The 24446-nt window shown below is 39.8% G+C and overlaps 1 protein-coding gene across 4 annotated transcripts in view; it reads left to right on the forward strand.

The window, feature by feature from the left end:
* ACSS3 (acyl-CoA synthetase short chain family member 3) overlaps nucleotides 1–24446 on the forward strand; it is a 234622-nt gene that overhangs the window by 121707 nt on the left and 88469 nt on the right. For all 4 annotated transcript variants that reach the window (XM_055395766.2, XM_055395764.2, XM_055395767.2 and 1 more), the window contains exons 10-12: nucleotides 8099–8194; nucleotides 11137–11200; nucleotides 23894–23975. In XM_055395766.2, the coding sequence (XP_055251741.1) occupies nucleotides 8099–8194; nucleotides 11137–11200; nucleotides 23894–23975 (242 nt within the window). The remainder of the gene's footprint in view (nucleotides 1–8098; nucleotides 8195–11136; nucleotides 11201–23893; nucleotides 23976–24446) is intronic.

Genomic DNA, 24446 nt, shown 5'->3' on the forward strand with positions numbered 1-24446 from the left:
CTATCTCATCCTCTGCTATCCCCTTCTCCTTTTGCCTTCAGTCTTTCCCAGCTTGCATTGTTGTGATTCATTAACTTCTTTGTTTGAAAGTCTTCATTAGCTTGCAATGTTAAGTTCAGTTCAGTCACATAGTCGTGTCTGATTCTTTCTGACTCCATTGACTGGAGCTTGTCAGGCCTCCCTGTCCATCACCAACTCCCAGAGCTTATTCAAACTCATGTTCTTTGAGTCAGTGATGCCATCCAACCATCTCATCCTCTGTCGTCCCCTTCTTCTCCTGCCCTCAATCTTTCCCAGCATCAGGGTCTTTTCTAATGAGTCAGTTCTTCGCATTAGGTGACCAAAGTATTGGAGCTTCAGCTTCAGCATCAGTCCTTCCAATGAATATTCAGGACTGATTTCCTTTATAATTGACTGGTTGGTTCTTCTTGCAGTCCAAGGGACTCTCAAGTCTTCTCCAACACCACAGTTCAAAAGTATCATTTCTTCAGCGCTCAGCTTTCTTTATGGCCCAACTCTCACATCCATACATGACTACTGGAAAAACCATAGCTTTGACTATATGGATATTTGTTTAAAAGTAATGTCTCTGCTTTTTAATATGCTATCTAGGTTGGTCATAGCTTTTCTTCCAAGGAGCAAGCGTCTTTTCATTTCATGGCTGCAGTCACCATCTGCAGAGATTTTGGAGCCCAAGAAAATAAAGTCTGTCACTGTTTCCATTGCTTTCCCATCTATTTGCCATGAAGTGACAGGACCAGATGCCATGAATTTAGTTTCTTGAATGTTGAATTTTTAAGCCAGAGTTTTCACTCTCCTCTTTCACCTTCATCAAGAGGCTCTATAGTTCCTTTTCACTTTTTGCCATAAAGGTGGTAGCATCTGCATATCTGAGATGGCATCATTACTCAGACTAAAAACTTAAGGCCTTACGGGAACTTTCTATGACTGTGGTTTTCAGTCCGTCTGCCCTCTGATGGAGAAGGATAAGAGGCTTATGGAAGCGTCCTGATGGGAGAGCCTGACTGAGGGGGAAACTGGGTCTTGTTCTGATGGGCGGGGCCGTGCACGCACTGCGGCACTCGGTGCCCCTGGCCCTGCAGCAGCCGCCACTGACCCGCGCCTCCGCTGGAGACTCTGGACACTCAGGGCACGTCTGGGTCAGTCTCTTGTGGGGTCACTGCTCCTTTCTCCTGGGTCCTGGTGCACACAAGCTTCTGTTTGTGCCTCCCAGAGTCTGTTTCCCAGTCCTGGGTACGTTCTGGTGGCTCTGTGGTGGGGTTAATGGTGACCTCCTCCGAGAGGGCTCATGCTGTACCCAGCTCTGCTGCACCCAGAGCCCTTGCCCTGCAGCAGGCCGCTGCGGACCCGAACCTCCAAGGAGACACTCAGACACAGTTCTGTCTCAGTCTCTGGGGTCCCTGCGTCCTGATGTGCACAAGTTTGTTTGAATCCTCTGAGCGTTTCTGGCGGGTAAGGGGTTTGATTCTAAATGCGATTTCACCCCTCCTACCATCTTGCTGGGGCTTCTCCTTTGCCCCTGGATGTGGGGTATCTTTCTGGTGAGATCCAACGTTTTCCAGTTGACGGTTGTTCAGCAGCAAGTTGTAGTTTTGGAGTTCTCACAGGAGAAGATGAGTGCACATCCTTCTGCTCTGCCATCTTACACCACAAACGTTCCCTTGGTGTCTCTAATTTTCTTGAAGAGATCTCTGGTCTTTTCCATTCTATTATTTTCCTGTATGGATTGATCACTGAGGAAGGCTTTCTTATCTTTCCTTGCTATTCTTTGGAACTCTGCATTCAAATGGGTATATTTTTCCTTTTCTCCTTTGCCTTTAGCTTCTCTTTTTTTTCTCAGCTATTTGAACTGTGGTGTTGGAGAGGACTCTTGAGAGTCCCTTGGACTGCAAGGAGATCCAACCAGTCAATCCTAAGGAAATCAGTCCTGAATATTCACTGGAAGGACTGATGCTGAAGCTGAAACTCCAATAATTTGGCCACCTGATGGGAAGAGCTGATTCATTGCAAAATACTCTGATGCTGGAAGGGATTGAGGGCAGGAGGAGAAGGGGACGACAGAGGATGAGATGGCTGGATGGCATCACTGACTCAATGGACATGAGTTTGAGTGAGCTCCGGGAGTTGGTGATGGACAGGGAGGCCAGGCGTGCTGCAGTCCATGGGGTCACAAAGAGTCGGACACGACGAGACCGAACTGAACTGATGAGAACTTTGAAGAAGTTTTCCTGCCTTGTCACCATCTCTCTTACCTTATTTCCTGTTAATACTTTTTCTCATTTGTTCTGCTTCAGTCACGTTTAATGCCTCACTATTCCTCAAATACTCTAGGAATATATCTACCTCCAGGACCTTTGCACTTGCAGTTCCTTCTTCCTGGACTCTTTGTCCCTAGATCCAAGGCACATGGCCTCTCTTCTTCAGGTCTCACTCAAAGGTCACTTCTCTGGGAGTTTATTTTCTGGCTACCCAGTTTAAAATTGCAGTCTCTTCCCTTCACATCTCATCTCATATCCTGTCTATACTGTCTTTATTTTCTTAGTAGTGATCACATTTTAACACGCTATATATTGTACTTTTATCTGTTATTATTGTTTGTTTCCCCAAATGAACTGTGAACTCTATAAAGATAGAGATTTTGGTCACTTTTGTTTATTGCTCTATCCCCAGTTCTAATGACAGCGCCTGGCTCATAATAGCTGCTCAATAAATATTTGCTAGTAAGTGATATTTGCCCCCGTTACTTCCATTTGCAAATATGAGAGACTGGACTCACTCTCTGTCAGAAAGATTTTTCTTCCTCTGCTGTTATGTAGTCTGGATGAGCTCTCTCTTCTTCTTATCGTCTGTATTCTATGTGAGAGCCTTCCAAGTAGTACACTTGTCTGTTCCATTCTGCTCTTTCTCTGAAAGAATTCTGCGGACTAGGGTAATGGTTTAAATTTTCTATGTTAGGTTTCAATACTTTAAATCTGTTAAAATGATATTTCCTTTTCTATCAGCTTATAGTTGAGTTCAGTACAATAATACAAGCAAAAAGCACTTATACATGGTACACAGCATAATTCATATTTGAGAAAATTATGTTTACTTGTTCTCTTTCTTTTTCCTACTTTAGAGTTAGAGGTTTTAAGGAAAATTCATGGGGGTAATAGCTCACTGATGCAATAAGGCGGAGTGAGGCAGTAAAAATACTGAAATAATAGTGAAGTGGCTGTATTAGCTTCTAAGGCAGTATGGATATGAACACACCCAGGTGACTTATTCTTCACAACTTTCAATCTCCACCGATCTTCTTCCTGGTTGTCTCTTATCTCAAGAAATTGTGCTGTGCGTTGCTGAGCATTGTACCTTTCTATGGTTGGATGTCTTTGGAAAGAGTTCTCCAAATGAAGTGTCCAGTTGTTTTCTTCAAAGAGAATGCTGTGGTTTCTTCACTGTAGCTATTTCCCAGTCCGCATGTTACATCTAGATTTCCTGTCGGGTTAGATTACTGCCAGCCGGTTAATTACAGCCTGCGCAAGGTGAAGCAGGTGTGTTTATCATATCTTTGAAATGGAGCTTTGGGAGTCCTTTGGGGTTTGATTAAGGACTGCAGCATTCCTGCGGGCTTTCCCCAGCTGGAAGCCTATTCTGTGTATGGACCCACTGGGCAGCCAGGGTGGTTATACAATCAGTGGGTGTGCAGGGATGTGTGAGCACGCACCTGTGTGCCTCCAGTGATGATGGGTCAGCTCTCAGGTCTCAGGACACTCAGAGGTATAGGACAGAAAGCACAGTCTCTAACAGCCAGTCTTCGCTGGGTCTTTCGCATCCCATTTTTGTCCTGACTGTGGCTCCTTATTAGACTTCGATTCCTAGGATCTGTCATTTTGAGTGTGCCCTTTGTATGTCACTACAAACAGGTCTTTTTTAATCCCCAAAATGAATATCCAGATAAAGTCAATGAGTGCTGTCTCAGCACATACACTAATGTCGAAAAATCTGGAGAACATGAGCATGGCCCTGCACAAAATAAAGCCAGCACGGTACTGAAATTACTAATTTTCAAAGTATAAACTTATACTATCTACTTGAAGTAACTGAATGCATAATCCTTTCCATTGCCCTTAAAAGTCAGTCAACATGACCATACAGAAGAAAAGAATACACTTTTTAAAAACTTATTTACTTTTTAATCAAAGGATAATTGCTTTACAGAATTTTGTTGTTTTCTGTCAAACCTCACCATGAATCAGCCACAGGTATACATATGTCCCCTCCCTCTTGAAGCTGTCTCCCACTTCTCTCCACATCCCACCCCTCTAGATTGTTATAGAGCCCCTGTTTGAGTTCCCTGAGTCATACAGCACATGCCCATTGGCTATCTATTTTACATATGGTATTGTAAGTTTCTACTTTTCATAGTTGTTTTATACTCATAAACAAGACAGTTGAAGGTTGAAGATTATGAATATGTAATCACTGTGGAAAGATGCTTAAGAATCTTGGGAAGGGTGTATATATAATGTCAGCTTTGTTGTTGTTTAGTTGCTAAGTCCTGTCCGACTCTTTGTGACCCCATGGACTGTTGCCCCCAGGCTCCTCTGTCCATGGGATTTCCCAGGCAAGAATACTGGAGTGGGTTGCCATTTCCTTCTGCAAGGAATCTTCCCTACTGAGAGATCAAACCCGCATCTCCTGCTTGGCAGGCAGATTCTTTACCACTGAGTCGCCTGGAAAGCCCCATAGTGTCAGCTTCTGAGTGCTCTGGTTTCTTGTGTCTTTATTTCAGAGTAGGTTTTCTTCTCACCTCTCCTTCCCGTCCTCCCTACTTCAAGTGTTACTAGAAGAACAGAGAGCCCACGTCCTTTATAAAAATCCACACTGAGAGGAGATGAAGCAGGGTGCAGTTAAGAGTTTGGTTATGGTAGTTTGTTTGCTTTGCTTGTAGGCAGCAGATTCTAAAAGCGTCGAAAGGCATTAGAGCCACTGGAAGGTACGTTTGTAGGTTCCGGAGCCGTCCACTGATAAGTTGCTGAGAGGCCTCATAGTGTTGAGAAGTGTGGTGAATTTGAACTTCAGATGACAGGAGTGGCCTTACTCATCAGCTCGACTTGACAAGATACGCTTCAGAAACAGCAGACTGACTTCAGCAGCTGCTTCTCTCCAGAGTGGGAGGGGGAGCAGCAGCATCTCGAAGGGACATCTTCTTTCCTACCGTGTCTTAGCAGCTCCTGTTCCTCTTGTCACTTTGTTCTGAGTACCTTCCTTTAAGCTCCTCATTCTGCAGGGCTGCCTCCTGTCATCACCACGGCTCTTGTCTCACTGCTCTTCTAGGGTAGCTGAGATGAGATGAGATGAGTACTCAGTTCAGTTCAGTTCAGTTCAGTCGCTCAGTCATGTCCGACTCTCCGCGACCCCATGAATCACAGCACGCCAGGCCTCCCTGTCCATCACCAACTCCCGGAGTTCACTCAAACTCATGTCCACAGAGTCGGTGATGCCATCCAGCCATCTCATTCTCCGTCGTCCCCTTCTCCTCCCGCCCCCAACCTTTCCCAGCATCAGAGTCTTTTCCAGTGAGTCAACTCGTCGCATGAGGTGGCCAAAGTATTGGAGTTTCAGCTTCAGCATCAGTCCTTCCAATGAACACCCAGGATCGATCTCCCTTAGAATGGACTGGTTGGATCTCCTTGCGGTACAAGGGACTCTCAAGAGTCTTCTCCAACACCACAGTTCAAAAGCATCAATTCTTCGGTGATCAGCTTTCTTCACAGTCCAACTTTCACATCCATACATGACCACGGGAAAAACCATAGCCTTGACTAGTCGGACCTTTGTTGGCAAAGTAATGTCTCTGCTTTTTAATATATTATCAAGGTTGGTCATAACTTTCCTTCCAAGGAGTAAGCGTCTTTTAATTTCATGGCTGCAATCAGCATCTGCAGTGATTTTGGAGCCTCCAAAAATAAAGTCTGACACTGTTTTCACTGTTTTTCCATCTATTTCCCATGAAGTGATAGGACCAGATGCCATGATCTTTGTTTTCTGAATGTTGAGCTTCAAGCCAACCTTTTCACTCTCGTCTTTCACTTTCATCAAGAGGCTTTTGAGTTCCTCTTCACTTTCTGCCATAAGGGTAGTGTCATCTGCATATCTGAGATTATTGATATTTCTCCCAGCAATCTTGATTCCAGCTTGTGCTTCTTCCCGTCCAGCGTTCCTCATGATGTACTCTGCATATAAGTTAAATAAGCAAGGTGACAATATACAGCCTTGACGCACTCCTTTTCCTATTTGGAACCAGTCTGTTGTCCCATGTACAGTTCTGACTGTTGCTTCCTGACCTGCATACAGGTTTCTCAAGAGGGTATTTCCCAAAAGGCAAAGGGAAAATGCTCCTGAATATCCAAAACTGTGGATTTCCTCCCATGCTTTGATTGTGCTGTGGGGAGAATGCTCATAGCTGATAGAATGCCATGTCATAAAATACCTCCTGATTTGTCATCATATGAAAATATTTGAGAATTCTTTGTTAAACATCAGCAATGTCTGCTCTGCTTACTCACTGCTTCTGCTCAGCGGTGACCATCTGGCTTAGCATCTTAAGCACTGGACTGTGACTCAGGAACTGGGTTTTAATGTTTGAGAGTTCTTCCTCTGTTACTGATACCAGCTGAGCTGCCATCAAAATGTGAATAATAAACTGAACTGCTCTAGAAGGTCAAGAACAGTAATAAATGGATTCTAAGATCCTGGGTGTTCATTGGAAGGACTGATGCTTAAAGCTGAAACTCCAATACTTTGGCCACCTCATGCGACGAGTTGACTCACTGGAAAAGACTCTGATGCTGGGAAAGGTTGGGGGCGGGAGGAGAAGGGGACGACGGAGAATGAGATGGCTGGATGGCATCACCGACTCTGTGGACATGAGTTTGAGTGAACTCCGGGAGCTGGTGATGGACAGGGAGGCCTGGTGTGCTGTGATTCGTGGGGTCGCAGAGAGTCAGACATGACTGAGCGACTGAACTGAACTGAACTGAAAGTGACACAAATATGTGATAAATCATGGTGAAAGAAACACATTCTGGGTCCTTAGGAAGATAGATGTTATTAACATTTTAGATTACTTTGTATCTCATTATTTTGACAGTCAGCCCCTTGCATGTATGTAGGTGTATATTTATGTATGTAAAATAGTTCTGAAACTTTTCAGTATCAGTACCCACTTGCCCCTCACAGAAACAAATCTTATATTCAGAATATTCTGGTAACTTCAAACTTGCACTTGCCAATAATAACAAATGCATTGTTTTATAAAAAATTATAAAAGTTTCAGAACTTATGATTATCATGTATTAATAATAGCTGCTATTATTCTGTTATAAATTGAGACAGAGAAGACAACTTTAAAAGTTTTTGATAATCAATGCCGACTAATTGTAAGTATCTCTGGTCTAGAGGAAATAATCAGCATAACATAAATAACTTCCTCCCTAGATTTTGGGCCTTCAGAAGTCCAGGAGCATCAGAATAAGAGGAATTTGATAAAACATTGATGAATTTAGTTTCCAAAGCAAGGTTTCTAGGCAAAGGTAGTTCTTAAAAAATTAGAATATGATACTGCTCATATATATTTTTAAAAATCTTGGCATTACCTATTCCAGAGACTAAGTTATAAATTACAGAAATATTTTTCCTATTGCTGTTACTTACCCTGATAAAATAACTTTAGGTGAATTAAAGGAAAGCATCTTTCCTAGAGATTTTTGAGTTTTTATTGTGTTTTGTAAAACTGTCACAGTCACATAATTCTCCATTCTTCAAGCCTGCTGATTCACAACTGAGAACACTAAAGAGGCCTCTCTTTAAAAGGAGCACCTCTGTGCATATGATTCTAGATTTGTATCCTTGAGTTTTAAAAATGTCAATATGATATAGATTGCTGCATTTGTTTCATTTTTAAAAATAGGCTTGCCCTGTTTATTCCTCATGCAGTGAAATTCTGTGGAGGGAGAGGGGCAGTGCAAGCACCAAAGAAACATTATGATCTCAAGTTGAAATATTGAATCATAAATATTACTTGTTTCTCCAGAGACTGGATCCCCAATTACGGCGTCTTGCATTGGATTAGGTAACTCTAAAACACCTCCTCCAGGGCAAGCAGGAAAAAGTGTTCCAGGATACAATGGTGAGAAATTACCTTGATTACTTGAAATATTTAATGTTAATAAATTTGGTGTTTTTCTGGATTTAGTGTGAATCATATTGATTGAAACATAGTAGGTGCTTAATAAGTATTTGATTGAGTGAATGCCTTGTATTAAAAACATCTTTTTGTGATAACTTTTCTTATTAGCCAATTTTATCAGAAGTAGTATTGTAGACTTCTTAAGTGCGTGTTGTAAGTGTCTGTCAAAATATAAGCAAGTTAAGGACCTATGGGCTTCCCAGGTGGCACTAGTGGTAAGGAACCCCCTGCCAGTGCAGGAGACATAAGAGACACGGGTTCAATCCCTGGGTCGGGAAGATTCCCTGGAGGAGGGCATGGCAACCCACTCCAGTATTCTTGCCTTGAACAGAGGAGCCTGGGCTATAGTCCACTGGGTTGCAAAGAGTCAGACACGACTGAAGCAACTTAGCATGTGTGCAAGGACCTATGTGAGAGATTAATACTAGGTGCTGAGTACTTTGCATACATTATTTCAACTAATGGTGAGTTTATTTAATTTAGTGTTATTATTCCCATTTTAGCGATGAGTTAGCTGGTGCCCAGAGAGACTAAATAACTTTACTAAAGTAATTTAGCTGGTAAGGTCCTGAAGACAGTGCAGACCGTTGTGTTTTACTTTATTTGTTTCTGTATTAAAAGCTGCAGTTGTTCCCATTATATATACTATCTTTTATTTTAGGGGTGATAATAAAGTTTTTGAAACTTGTTGGCTAGAAGATGAATATGAAGAGTAGAGATTCTAAAAAGAAAAATAGTTTCATCCTTGTTGGCAGTATGTGACAATAAGAAACACTGTCTTTTCCATCTAAGTTTTTTTAAGTCATCAGTAGTGATTATAATAGTTCAGTAATTTCCTCTGGATTTCACCTCTTAGTTGTATATGTTATATAAAGTGACTTGTGTAAGTTATGCTTTATTGTACAAGTCGAACATTCAATTTCCTTATTTCTAAACAGGAATAATAATTCTGTATGCTTTGTAGGGTTGTTTTTTGTGATGGAACACAATGAAGCGCCAACACAGTGCCTGGTGGTAGGAAAACTGAACTAAGTCTTAGTTAGTAGGGTCATTAATATTTCAGAGAAGCCAGAAGGACTGACTTGTTTTAGATGTACACATTCATTTTACAGACAAGAAAAATGAGATACAGAAGTTATGCTATTTGCATAAGGTCACACATTTAGCTTAAACCCAGCATCTGGAAAGAGAATAATTCCTGCATACAGTTTATATTTGCATGTAAATTACAAAGTTTAGAGATTTGTATTTTACTTCTCTAATATAAAAATACTGTATTTTCTTTCTAGGACAATGACTGGTTAAGGATTATTTGGTTTAGCCTAGCAGATATATTTACAGAAAGACACCAAAGTATTTTTTTCTTTAAGTATAAGAATAGATACTTTGTGAAGTCAGTGACTTCTCCAAGCATGGAAGGGTGAACCCAACTTCAGTGAAATCCTCCCTTTGAACAGTTCGATCATCTCTACTCCTTTTATCAGAAAAAATGCTTTTGTGTTGGGCCGTTTTTAGGGGCTGATGACTGTGGGAGATGTTGACTACATTTCACTTTCAGTGTTTCAGTGCCATTTTTATATCCAGTTATAAGAAAGAGTTAAAGCTTTGATGCCTCATGGAATTTCAGTACAGACATTTCTCATTGTCTGAAAAGTCATTGGCTTACAGACAGCACAGCTTAAGCACAAGAACTAAAGTATAACCAAGGAAGTAAAGACTTTATGACTCATGATTTTTATGTTTGTGGTTATTCAGAGATTCAAAAGTATAATGTAACGTTTAATATTATAATGAAAAAGCCATATCCTTTTAGGAAAGGATAGAACACGATTTTGTGTAAAAAATATGCAGTGTAATGTAATACTTAATTTCTCATTCATTTAGTACATTATGCAAGATTGTCACTGAGTTTTCTTTTCAAGTGATTATTGTACAACACTATTAGAAGGGAATCATTTCCAGTTTTTAGATAGAGAAATCGGGGGTGGGGGGGGCATAACAGAATAAGAATATGTTCCAGGGCACATAGTAAATTGGCCACTGTGCTGAGATTTGGGGAAACAAAGATGAATTATCATGCATCATGGCCTCACCTTTAATGAGCTCACATCTAGTGAGAGGCAGATCCTGACACTGCTAATAACTGTCAGAATAGAATAGTGCTCTGGGAACAGAGAGATGGGAGCGATTAACTTTTTCTGGAAGCAATGCTCTTCTTTTCTGATCGCTTTTTTGAGTAGAATAACGTGGATGGATGAAGCCACAAAAAGGATCTGTTAAAGCTTAAAACATAATGATATGTCCTTATTTCTAGTTTGTACTAGGTTACTGCTATGGGTCCAAGCTTTGGTTCCCTAAAATCCTTCAGGGTTTTAACACTATAGCATAGAACACATTGGGATAATATTTGGGAAGGTTAAATTGACCTTTAAAGTTCATAAGTGGATATTAAGCCTTAAATCAGAAAAAAGTTTGCTAGGCTTTTAAGTTCTTTATTTTTATTGTTCAAAATGTGTTTTGGTTGTATTTTAAAACTTTGTATCCTTTAATTTTGAAAAGCTGTACATATTTTTAATATTTTTGACAGAATGAGAGGTTATGTTTGAATGGGTATAAACATAGATTTTAATATTACCAGCATGTTTAAGATACTGTGTCTTTATTTAAGGAAGGCTCTGAAGAAAATGAATTATCTAATTAAAAATCAAAAACATGTACACTTTACATTTTCTGTGAGACATTTTAGCATATTTATATATGTTCGTGATCTCACAGGAGTGAAAGGATGCCTTTTTTAAGCTAGAGTTGGGAGATTAAATATGAAAACTTTCAAGCTTTAAGATTATTTGTTTTTATTTGTTTATCTATATTTTACTTTGCAGTTATGATTTTGGATGACAACATGCAAAAACTGAAGGCTCGGTGTTTAGGAAACATTGTGGTAAAGTAAGCAAAATTTGCCATCCATTATTTAAAAGAGCAAGAATTGATATATAAGATTAAGAAAAAATAGAGTGGTTGCAGTGGTGTTACTAGTGAAGAGGTTGCAGAAGAAGCTTGTATTGTTTGAGAATACTCATTGCCTGGTCTTGTAATTTAAACATGAGAGCCCCATAAACTGGAACCAATTTAGATATGATTTTTAAAAAGATAAATCTTGCATCTTTTAAAAAATGTTTCTGATTATATGAGTAATGCACAGATGATAAAATTAATATACCAAAATACCAAATATATAAAGAAGTATATAAAGTTTTTATACTGCAACCCTTCAGTAATACAGTGTTAATTTTGTAATATATATGACTTTTTTTTTGACAAGCAATTTAGATTGTGGAAATTAGCTTATTCTCATGTATTCCTATTTTTTCTTAACCCTATCTCACAGCATTTTAAATTTTATCTACCTCTTAAAAATGTGTATCCCCTTTCTAGGCCTCTTAATCTTTTTTGATTATTATGATTATAAATAATGCTGTATTGAATATCCTTTTTGTGTTGTCTTTTCTGATGATTACAGTGGTACTGAATGAATTTCTAAATGTGTAATTAGTAGCATGGGTCAAATAGCAGCATGACATGTAATTCCTGACTCTTCAGGTACCACAGTTCCTTGCTAACAGTTTTCATCATTGTTCATTTGACAGATAAAGTGTTAGAATTTATCATAAAAATATTCAAATTTACTTTGGTTGAATCAATACTTTGAAATCATTAAGCTTGGAGCAGCTGAAATGGAAGTTAAGTTAGAGACACACAATATGTGACATTTTAATAACTGAGGCAGGTAGCTTTAGTGCCTCTGATTAGCACAATGTTGGCATCTTTACTGACATGTGTTAAGTAGTAGAATTTGCCAGAATGAGCTGTTACAAGTAAAGAACATTGCATGTGTTTTTTTTAAGTTTTATTTTCTATTTATTTAAAAGAACTCATTACTTGGCATTCTGAGATTGGTATAAAATTTTTCTCAGGTTAATGAACATTTTAAGTTCTTAGTACTATTGCCTAGAAAATCCCATGGATGGAGGAGCCTGGTAGGCTGCAGTCCGTGGGGTCGCTAAGGGTCGGACACGACTGAGCGACTTCACTTTCACTTTTCACTTTCCACTTTCACACATTGGAGAAGGAAATGGCAACCCACTCCAGTGTTCTTGCCTGGAGAATCCCAGGGACGGGGGAGCCTGGTGGGCTTCCGTCTATGGGGTCACACAGAGTCGGACACGACTGAAGTGACTTAGCAGCAGCAGCAGCAGCAAAGACTAAATGATAAGTAGTAATTTTTAAAAGCATGTGTTTTTTCTCAGGGAGAGATGCTGTAACCTTACAGAAATCTATAGAGGAGATACACCTTATGATACAGTTCTTCTCAGATTCCTATTGTAATCAGTAAACACGAAACGCTTTATCACTATTTTAATTTAAAGTTTAAGACATGTTGACAAATGGAAAAGTTAATTCTGAATATGCCATTTGTATTCATATTTTTCTGAATAGGAATCCATATTAACATAGAATTGATTGAAATCTTTCAGTTGATTGAAATTGAAAGGGGAAAAGTGTTGGGGACAAGGGGAGGGCTTCCTAAATAATAAATCTGAACAAAATTGTGGGTGAATGTTTAGCTCACTTAGGGAAGTACATGATTTGTAAGAATTTTTAAGAGCACTCCAGCAGCTTACATTTTTATATCACCCCTAACTGTAAGTGAGTCATTGTTTCATAAAGCAGTGCTTGCAAGGTCCCAGAGGTAGTGTTTGATGCCAGCGTAGCTTTAACCCCTCATGCATACTGTCTGTTACGCTAATTACTGGTGGCTTCACCCCCCCAACCATTCCAGAATAATGAAGCAAATAAACTATAATTTTTTTCTCTCATAGCCGTTAGTGTTACTTCAAGTACTTGAAAGTGACTCAACTATTGTCTTAAAACATTCTGTGCTTTAGATTGTCTCCAATTCAGAATGATTTTCCCCCCTCTCTGTTCTTAAACAGGGAATTTTATTGTACACATTCGGCATTCTGAGATTTCATTATAAATTATTTGATGATACAGAATATTATGACCTGCAGGGGACTTGGATTCCTCCCTTAGGTTAACAGTGAAACTAGGTGTTTGTAAATATTATATATATATATGTATATATACAATTATATTCAATATATATATATGTAATCATTTTCAAAAAATAAGGTGGAAATAATGAAAAAAAAAACACCCCAAAAACAGTTACCACCAAGATCTCTCTTTTTTTAAAAAATCTCAGACTCTTGAAACCTTATTTCAAGAATTCATTTTTACCTGTGATAGTAAGGATTTCATTTTGAAACTCTCATCTGCAGTAGCCATTCCATTCTGACTCATTGACCTGAAAATTATTCACACATCCCAATAGTTGCTTGCAGTGTGCATAGGGTATTTCATATTTAATGTCTATCAAGACTTGTGTGTATTCATCTAGAGCTATTCTGTGTGCCTTGAGGGGACATATCATTCATCCAGAATGGAAAATGTCCAATGAATGCTTTTTAAGAGCACACAATAAATATATGTTTAATTGAATTAAGGGAAAAGCACACCTTCTTGACTTACAAACATTACCGTGGCTTAAAAAAACTGTGTAGTTTGAGGAGAGAATAATTTTCCAGGTAGATCATATTCTAAAGAAGGTCTGTGATCTGGAAAGCAGGGTCCTTTCTAGGGACCAGCAGCTACCTGGGTCCCCAGAACCGCTTGGTGGCTGTGGGCTTCCCTGGTGGCTCAGATGGCAAAGAATCTGCCTGCAGTGTGGGACACCTGGGTTCATTCCCTGGTTCGGGAAGATCCCTTGGGGAAGGAAATGGCAACCCACTCCAATAGTCTTGCCTGGAGAATTCCATGGACAGAGGAGCTTGGCGGGGCTACAGTCCACGGGGTCGCAAAGAAAGGACTGAAGTGACTAACTCTTTCACTTTCGAAAGGTTTTTGGTTAAAGATTATATATGGTGTCTAAGGTTCACAAAATATCTGAGCTTCTAATCTTTAAGACATGTATTGACTCAATACATTGTGTTTCTTAACTGTACCGAGAAATCAAAAATTTATAACATTTAGCATCATAGCAACTTCATTGTTAATATAGTCTTCATAAATGTTTCATTTTATTTACAAACATGTAGGTTGTATTTTCTTCCCATCATTCCTGAATCTGTACAGTGATTGTTAAGAAATAATAATCAGTGGTAAACTATAGGTATGTCTACTTGCTATATGATTTCAAAAGCAAAAATATAACCTTTTCTTTTTTAGAAAATGTTCTAGTTTATATGGTGTATTGCTATATTTTATTATCTTTGCATGGATATAAAGTAAGGCCACCAATAATAAGAATGACTCAGTCCATGAAGGGCTTAAAACTGATCTGGCGTTAAAAGCCATTGTGGGGAGTGACTGCCAGTCAGAGTTGTATGTCGTTCTTTTCCATTATTCCTACTTACACTTTTTGTTAGTACTTATATAATAATTAAGAGGAATATTCTTCAAAAGAACAATATTCTGTAATGCTTTTCATGTTCACTAATTATACTTGTAGTGATTAGAAAGAATAGAGATAAAAATCTATATGGAATATTTGAAATGTATGGGGCTCAAACTACATTAAAGTAATTCAGTACAAATATATATATTATATCTCACTGTTTTAATCCCAAATTTGTTTGCTTTTTGTAAATACAGCTGTAGCTTCTTGTTGCACTATAAAATCTGTTATGACTAGTATAAATGATATTTGAAATGATCTTTCTCTGTCAGTTTCTTTAAAATCTGAAGCTATAATCATATGTCCATGTTTTACAAGTTAGCACCATTGTATGATTCATTTTATCATGTTATGATGACTCATCCCCAAATCAGAAATAATAATATGTGGTAATTTTGGAAAAAACCTCTTGATCCACTTTTGCTCTTTTAACTTCCTTTGTTATGGCTTTCTAAAAATCTCTACTTTTCTCTTGAGGATCCCTAACGAGAAGGTAGACATTTTAGTGATTCCTAAACTACTGTAGATCCTATGATGTAATAAACATGAATCTTACAGTTCTTGTAGATTTCTAGATTTCAAAGAATTTATCTTTCTGTAAGAAGAGAAAATGACATGCCAGCATGGAGGTAGAAAATTCTTTTGATTTTGAAACTTACTCCAGGCAGTTAATTTTGTGGCTAAGTTATGATATCTGAATTGCTATGAATACAGAATGTTCATGAATTTTAGAAGGTTTTTCTGTAATTGCATCCAGAGCTCCAAAGTACAGAAATAAAACTATGAGTCAGTAATTTCCAGGCAACACCGTGCAGGGCATGAAAGAAAAGTTGAACTGCAGTTGCTTTCCTTGGTGCCACAGCGCTCACTGATATTAAAGCCGTAGGTCTCTGACTCTTCCAGACTCGTGGACACACATTTTTCTTTGACCAGACAGGGTTGTTGCTATCGGAAGCGCAGCTCATCTGCTTCCAGCTGTGTCCCGCTGGCCTGTGCCCTGCAGGCAGTAGTGGGGTGCAAGGGAGTTAGATGGCCTCGCCTGAGCGGCTTTTACGCTGGTGCCTGCCGGTTTCTCAGCCTCCAGATATTGAACACTTGGTCCTTAATGATGTTTGTTCGCATCTTTATAGTTTGGCAAGAGTGACTTGGTCACTCACTGTGTCGCCGTCTCGGGAGAAGATCAGGATAGCTTTCGTTCACCAGTGTATCCTTTGACTAAACCAGGGGTGGCATGGGGTTGTTATCCCATTCCTTCCTACATCTCCTATGCAGATTTTAGTATGATCTTTCATTAGCCTTAAAACAACACTGTGAGTTAGGCAGTGGGACATATATTATCTCATTTTTTATCTAAACATTAAAATCTAAATATCATTAGTAGTTATACAGCTAGAACTCATATTTCTTACCCAGTTGTCTACCCAGAGAGAAAGAAATTGTGGCCTACTAAGTCACTTCTGGGGAGATGAAAAAATAGCTTCATAGGAAAATCTCCAGTATAGCCTAAAGACCTCACAGGAAATTCTGAGTGTGCAAAGTTGGGATCTGACTCTAGAATTCTCTAGGGAACAGGAGTTTTGTCTTCAATTTCTTTCTGATACAAATGGACATTCCTGATGGAGTATTGAATATAGATCATCCTTTATGTGGGATTGGAGGCACCTCGGAGTTTTATTTTTCAGATTGGTCAGGGATGTTTACCTTCTACAGTGATGGATCTTCTCTTCCTTCATTAGCTATTTAATGATTTCCTTGGGAAGAATGGGCTTCCCTGGTACCTAAGATGGTAAAGAATCTCCCTGCAATGCAGGGGTCCCGGGTTTGATCTCTGGGTCAGAAAGATCCCCTGGAGAAGGGAATGGCAACCCACTCTGGTATTCTTGCCTGGAGAATTCCATGGACAGAGGAACCTGGCAGGCTACAGCCCATGGGGTTGTAAAAAAGTCAAATACAACTGAGCGACTAACACTTGGAAAAATTATTCTTTAAGAGGAACTCCACATTCACAATTGGATGGATTGTAACAGAACTCTCCTTTTCACTCTGGGAAGACTTAGGGAAGATATCACAGGGTGGTAGCATTTGACCTTATATTTGAAGGATGATAATCAACGCCTCAGATCTGGTAGACAGAGTGCCTGAAAAACTATGGATGGAAATTCATAACATTGTGCAGGAGACTGTGACCAAAACCATCCCAAAAAAAAGAAATGCAAGAAGGCAAAGTGGTTGTATGAAGAGACCTTACAAATAGCTGAGAAGAGAAGATACACAAAAGGCAAAGGAGAAGGGGAAAGGTATACCCAACTGAATGCAGAGTTCCAGAGAATGGCAGGAAGAGAAACGAAAACCTTCTTAAGTGAACAATGCAAAAAATAGAGGAAGCAATAGAATAGAAAAGACTAGAGAGCTCTTTGAGAAAATTAGAGATTGCATGGAAACATTTCCTGCAAAGTTGGGCACAATCAAGGACAGAAGCGGCAAGGACATAACAGAAACAGAAGAGATTAAGGAAGAGGTGGCAAGAATGCAAAGAAGAACTGTACAAAAATGGTCTTAATGACCCGGATAGCCACGATGGTGTGATCACTCACCTGGAGTCAGACATCCTGGAGTGTAAAGTCAAGTGGGCCTTAGGAAGCATTACTATGAACAAAGTAGAGATGATGGAATTCCAGCAGAGCTATTTTGAATCCTAAAAGATGATGCTGTTAAAGTGCTGCCCTAATTATTCCAGCGGATTTGGAAGACTCAGCAGTGGTCACAGGACTGAAAACGGTCAGTTTTCATTCCAATCCCAAAGAAGGGCAATGCCAAAGAATGCTCAAACTACCATACACTTGTGCTCATTTCATATGCTAGCAAGGCAATGCTCAAAATCCTTCAAGCTACGTCAACAGTATGTGAACTGAGAGCTTCCAGATATACCAACTGGATTTAGAAAAGGCAGAAGAACCAGAGATCAAAGTGCCAACATCTGTTGGATCATAGAAAAAACAAGGGAACTCCATAAAAACATCTACTTTTGCTTCATTGACTAAAGCCTTTGACTGTGGATCATAACGAACTGTGAAAAATCTTAAATAGGTGGGAATTCCAGACCACCTTATGTGCCTGGTGTGTATGTGGGTCAAGAAGCAACAGTTAGAACTGGACATGGAACAACAGACTTGTTCCAAATTGGGAAAAGAGTACGTCAAGGCTGTATATTATCACCCTGCTTATTTAACTTATATGTAGAGTAGTAGTAGTAGTAAAGTTGCTCAGTCGTGTCCGACTCTTTGCGACCCCATGGACGGTAGCCTACCAGGCTTCTCCGTCCATGGGATTCTCCAGGCAAGAATACTGGAGTGAGTTACCATTTCCTTCTCCAGGGGATCTTCCTGACCCAGGGATCGAACCCGGGTCTCCTTCATTGGAGGCAGACACTTTAACCTCTGAGCCACCAGGGAAGCCCCATATGTAGAGTACATCATGTGAAATACTGGCCTGGATGAATCACAACCTGGAATCAAGATTTCCAGGAGAAACAGCAACAACCTCAGATATGCAGGTGACACCAATGACACCACTCTAAGGAACTAAGAGCCTCTTGATGAGGGTTAAAGAGGAGAGTGAAAAAGCTGGCTTAAAACTCAACATTCAGAAAACTAAGATCGTGGCATTCAGTCCCATCACTTCATGGCAAATAGAACAGGAGAAGTAGAAACAGTGACAGATTTTATTTCTTTGGCTCCAAAATCACTGAGGATGGTGATTGCAGCCAGGAAAAGAAAGGAATCTTGATCCTTGGAAGAAAAGCTATGACAAACCTAGGCAGTGTATTAAGAAACAGAATAATCACTTTGCTGACAAGGGTCTATAATAGTCCCAGCTGTATTTTTCCAGTAGTCATGTGCAGATGTGAGAGTTGGACTATAAAGAAGGCTGATGCTTTTGATTTGTGGTGCTGGAGAAGACTCTTGAGAGTCCCTTGGATAGCAAGGAGATCAAACCAGTCAATCCTAAAGGAAAGTGAAAGTTGCTCAATCAAGTCTGACTCTTTGCGACCCCATGGACTATACAGTCCATGAAATTCTCCAGGCCAGAATACTGGAATGGGTAGCCTTTCCCTTCTCCAGGGGATCTTCCCAACCCAGGGATGGAACCCAGGTCTCCCACATTGCAGGTGGATTCTTTACCAGCTGATTCATAAGAGAAGTCCATCCTAAAGGAAATAAACCCTAAATATTTATTGGATGGACTGGTACTGAAGCTGAAGCTCCAATACTTGGCCACCTAATGTGAAGAGCCGACTCATTGGAAAAGACTCTGATGCTGGGAAAGATTGAGGGCAGAAAGAGAAGGGGTGACAGAGGGTGAAATGGTTGAATGGCATCATCAACTCAATGGACATGAGTCTGAGCAAACTCTGAGAGATAGTGAAGGACAGAGAAGCCGGGGTACTGCAATCCGTGGGGTCACAGTGAGTCAGGATTTAGTGACTGAATTTGCAAACAGCAAGGCATTAACCAGCATGTTTCTTAGTATTTTCAGAAAATTTCCTTCCGTTTACCTTTCCAATGACTTTTTATATTATTGTAACTATGGAAAAAAAAAGTATTATTTTTCTATGTAAAACCCGAATTTAATATAGAATAAGCATTAGGTTAGCAACAAGAAAAGTGTTACTTTTGAATATTGCAAAAAACAATTCTGCTCTAGCTCATATACACCTAACTTTTTTTCTGGAGACTATTGCTTCTCTTATAACATATTTTATACATATTCGTGTACAAAATCACCAATACTTCCAATTCTAGAACTCCCTCTTCTTTCCTGCTTTGCATTAGGGCCGTTAAGTGTTACCTTCCAAGGTTCCTTCTTTAGAGTCTCTTCAATAGTCAGTTAACATTTGCATTTTGCAATTCACCAGACTTTGTTAGTGAAGAATGGGTAGCATTCTTTTCCTTTATCTGACTAATTATCAACTACAACTTCGTATCTTGCTTTCCTGCCTGTTCCTCAGTTAGATTTGGGGATAATAAAGAAGTTTCCTAGGGGCATCTCAAAAATGACTTAGGACCAGACACATAGGCCATTTGCCACGTATCCATACCTTGGCTGGTGATAAACTTCCCTTCTGAGAGTTCCTGATAGTATAGGGTTTAACCATCTGCTGTAAAACTTGCCTGACAAATATCTTGAATATAAACACTCAAGATGTTTTGATGTTATGTCATTAATTTAATGGAATAGACATCATTCTTTACAGTCTTTCTCCCTACATGTATTCTAAAAAAATACTCAATTTCCCGTAATATGCAATTTGCCAGAATCTCTGTGCATCTTGGAAAATAGTTTATATATATTTACCATTCGTGTCTAACACAGTGGCTGAGGAATGCCAGACACTCCACAAATACTTGACTGAATGCAGAAAATAAATGCGTGAGTTAATGTGTGCATGAATGAATAAATTAATTAAATGATCAAAGAATTCTTCTGGTGTTTTCTTCTCTAACTCTCAAATCTCCACCCTCTCTCCATTGTCTAAGTATTTCACATCTCAAATCATCCTGTCTCTTCATTAAACCCTGATTTGCTTCTTTCCTTCTGGTCACCCACAAACTTTTAAAAAGTAGAGTCTAACCTTAGCGTCTGCACTTTCCTGACTACACCCTGATCACTGCAGTCATTTCAGCTTCCCTCTGACGAAATGGTGATCCTGGGGGTGATTCACAATATTTGGTCACTGAGTTCCATGACCTCTGTTGAATCCACTTGGAAAATAATTTGCCCTTCACTTGACCTTGTTGAACACTCAGTATTACTAAAACTCTGCTTGGGAGGCTCTTCACATACTAGTGTCTCCTGGTTCTCATACAACTCTGATTTTCTTCTTTTTCTTCGTGGTCTTTTATTTTCTTTTTCTTGGTCCCTCTTTAAGACTCGTATTTGACCTTGTATTTCTCCTTAATATTCTATACTCCTCTCCATGGATCATACTCTTGCTGTGTTATACTTAATTCCCAGGGTCTATAGGTGTATCCAAACTTAGGCAGACCTTTCTCACAGATGATATAAAAATTCCTGCTGTCCCTCTTCTTCAGAAAATTTGTGCAGATATTTAAAGTTTTGTGCAGTGGCTGAGAAAGCAAGTATCCTTAAAGCTTAATTTTTCTGAAGAACTTGCTATCTGTACTTGTAACCCTCTAGGCTTTAATTAATTTTAAGAATATAATCTATCTATTGGGCTTCACTGGTGGCTCAGGTGGTAAAGAATCTGCCTGCCATGCAGCAGACCCGGGTTGGATCTCTAGTTCAGGAAGATACCCTGGAGAAGAGCATGGCAACCCAGTATTCTTGCCTGGAGAATTCCATGGACAGAGGACCCTGGCAGGCTACAGTCCAAGGGGTTGCAGAGTAGGACACATCTGAGTGACTAACACACACAGTATATATGTTACTAATTGCTATTAGCAAACTTTTTCAGGAAGTAAGAGAAAACAGATCATCAGGACGTCCTCTTTTAAAAGTAGAGATCGCAAACTTAATCAACTTCTGGAAAGTGTCAGATTTCCTTTTCTCTCCAGGAACACTCTTACCAGAAAATGCTAAACTCTTGGTCCTATGTGCACACATTGAGTTAGGTATATTCTAGGCCACTAGGAAATGCAGTCAATCTTAAAGGAAATCAGTCCAGAATATTCACTGGAAGGAGTGATGCTGAAGCTGAAACTCCCAATACTTTGGCCACCTGATGTGAAGAACTGACTCGTTGGAAAAGACCCTGATGCTGGGAAAGATTGAAGGTGGGAGGAGAAGGGAATGACAGAGGATGAGATGTTTTGATGGCATCACCGACTTGATGGACAAGAGTTTGAGTAACCTCCAGGAGTTGGTGATGGACAGGGAAGCCTGGTGTGCTGTAGTCCATGGGGTCGGAAATAATTGGACACGACTGAGCGACTGAACTGAACTGAGGAAACACAGCTCACATTCTGTACATGAAGTACTAACTCATTTGGATTATTATTGCAGACACTCAGAAGTCTTTATTTACTGGGAAGAGGCAGTGCATGGATGTTGGAAATCTTACATTTGGGGTAGATACAATGGATGAGATACTTGAACAGCATGTCCTTCTATACGCATTGTTCTTCGTATGGGCTGTGTTATGTTTAAGAATTTGGATCAATAGTTCTGTGTGTCTCTGCATCAGGTGGAACTAAGTAAAAACTGCTTCCCCTCTACCCAACATGTACATTCAAATTTACCTCAGATCCCACTCTGCTCTGTTGTCTCCAATACAGCCTAACATAGAAAAGTTAGTTAAAGGACCTGAAGGGATGATATGCTTCAGCTTGCTGCCTTCCTGCAAGTTAGCGATGGACAGTAATAGTAACAGCAGTAACAATACAGCAGCATCTCTGTAGTTTTTAATTTTTCAGGTTAAAAAATGCTTTCACATGTGTTTTATGAAATGATACGAGGTCCAGAAACACTGGGGTCACAATTTTCCTCCATCTTAAAATAGTACAAAAAGGAGATTTAGCAAAGGAAGAGTTGTGGGCAGGCTAGACATGGTGGAAAAGGATGATCCTAGCAGGGTGGCTGATCCCACCGGGGACAGCATTTTCTCCTGACAGAATGTGAGAACACAATTCAGTGTCCCAGAGGTCTAATACTGGGGTTGGAAGCGGGTGATGTTGCCTCATGTTGGCGGTCACCGTGTCTGCTTCACTTTCCATTGTCCCACATCAGCACTGTGAAGTCACTGCTTCACTTGGTGTCTTGTGTGAGTACCGGAGGGTAGGTTTTGAAAATCTTTAAATTTTATAGTATCTAAATTTACAAACTATAAAGTATCTCAAAGGTTTCTGTGTCCAGAAAATACACTGAGTGATTATTCTTGATAGGTGATACTTCCTACAGGGAACTGATGTGAGAATTTACTTATTTATTTATGTAAAGATAGATAGATATGGGCTTCGCAGGTAGGGCAGTAGTAAAAATCCACCTGCCATTGCACGAGGCACAAGAGACGCAGTTTTGATCCCTGGATCTGGAAGATCCTGTGGAGTGGGAAATGGCAACCCACCCCAGTATTCTTGCCTGGAAAACTCCGTGGACAGAGGAGCCTGACATGCTACTAAGCCCACGGGGTCAGAAAGAATCGGACATGACTGAGCACACACGCATGCACACAGAGAGGTGAGCCCTTGTCATATGTGTGTGCTTAATTGCTCAATCGTGTCTGGCTCTTTGCGACACCATGGACTGGCTTCTCTGTCCATGGGGACTCTCCAGGCAAGAATACTGGAGTGGGTTGCCATGTCTTCCTGCAGAGGATCTTCCCAACCCAGGGATTGAACCCAGGTCTCCTCCCAGGTAAATTCTTTACCAGCTGAGCCACAAGGGATCTTCCCAACCCAGGAATTGAACTGGCATCTCCCACATTGCAGGCGGATTCTTATGTATAATCCCTGTTTAATACCATGGAAAAAAAGAAAGAAATTGAAGAGGAAATTGATTACAAAGAACAGATATATGCTATCTTCTATTTTATATGCTCACATGTCTTCATGGGTTCATAGGAGTGAGAAATAACATAGGTCTGGATTGTCATGAAAAGGAAGAATAGGAGAGGGAATAGTGGGGGGCACATTGATTCTGAAGATAAGACTCTTCATGGAATGTGTCATTGGATCATCTCACTGCACAACGAGACTGGCAAAGGTGGCAGTTGGTACCTGATAGTTCAAAAGAAATTGCTTTATTTCCCTATGGTGGAAGGAAATTTCCCTTAAAAAGTAATATAATGATGCATTTCTGGTTCCTTTTTGCAGATGTTATGCTTCTTATCAAAACAATGATTGATGCTAACCCCTATCTGAACGTCAAGATGGTGTGCCTTTTGTGCCCTTCTCAGAAACCAGTTACCCCTCCATGACCTTGCTATGTCTTGCTCAGCTGCTTCACCCACAGTTTAGACGTGATCTATCTGTCAGGTTTAGGGGTTACAATTCGATGTGGGATTTGAATTGTTCTTACCCATCATGGCAGAAAATTATTACTTCGAATCAATCTGTCTTTATTACCGCTTTCATCCTAATTCTTGTGCTCTGTTTTTATATAAGGTTGCCATTACCACCTGGAGCTTTTTCAGGACTCTGGAAGAATCAAGAGGCATTCAAGCATTTATACTTTGAAAAGTTTCCTGTAAGCATTTTATTATTCTTTTTTGAAACTCACCTTATGTACTTCTCTGTATTTCTCTCCTATTACACTGAGCAGCTTACTCTTAGAATCATGGATCACAAAGTTACCCTTAAAGGTTATCTGGACCAGTTTCCAGATCTCAGAGGGAAAGAGTGCCCAAAGTTCAAATGTCTAAATAAGTCATTTTAATATTTTTTCATCAGTTTCTGGACATAGAATATCTCAGTTTCTTTAATTTTTTTCTGAAAGTTAACAGCCTTTCATTTTAGGAAAGGTTTTGCTAAACTAAGACTTTTGGAGACTCTCTATATGATATCTTCATTGGATTCCTCCTCACGGACTGAAAACACCTGGTCAGAACTGGACGGTTATCATTAGAACCTCATTAATGGTAAAGAACCCACCTGCCGGTACAGGAGACATAAGAGACATGGGTTCGATCTGTGGGTTGGGAAGATCCCTTGGAGGACG

Source organism: Moschus berezovskii, chromosome 6 (assembly GCF_049115385.1).
Source record: "Moschus berezovskii isolate FMDL1 chromosome 6, NW_MosBer_1.0, whole genome shotgun sequence".
Classification (NCBI taxonomy): Eukaryota; Metazoa; Chordata; class Mammalia; order Artiodactyla; family Moschidae; genus Moschus; species Moschus berezovskii.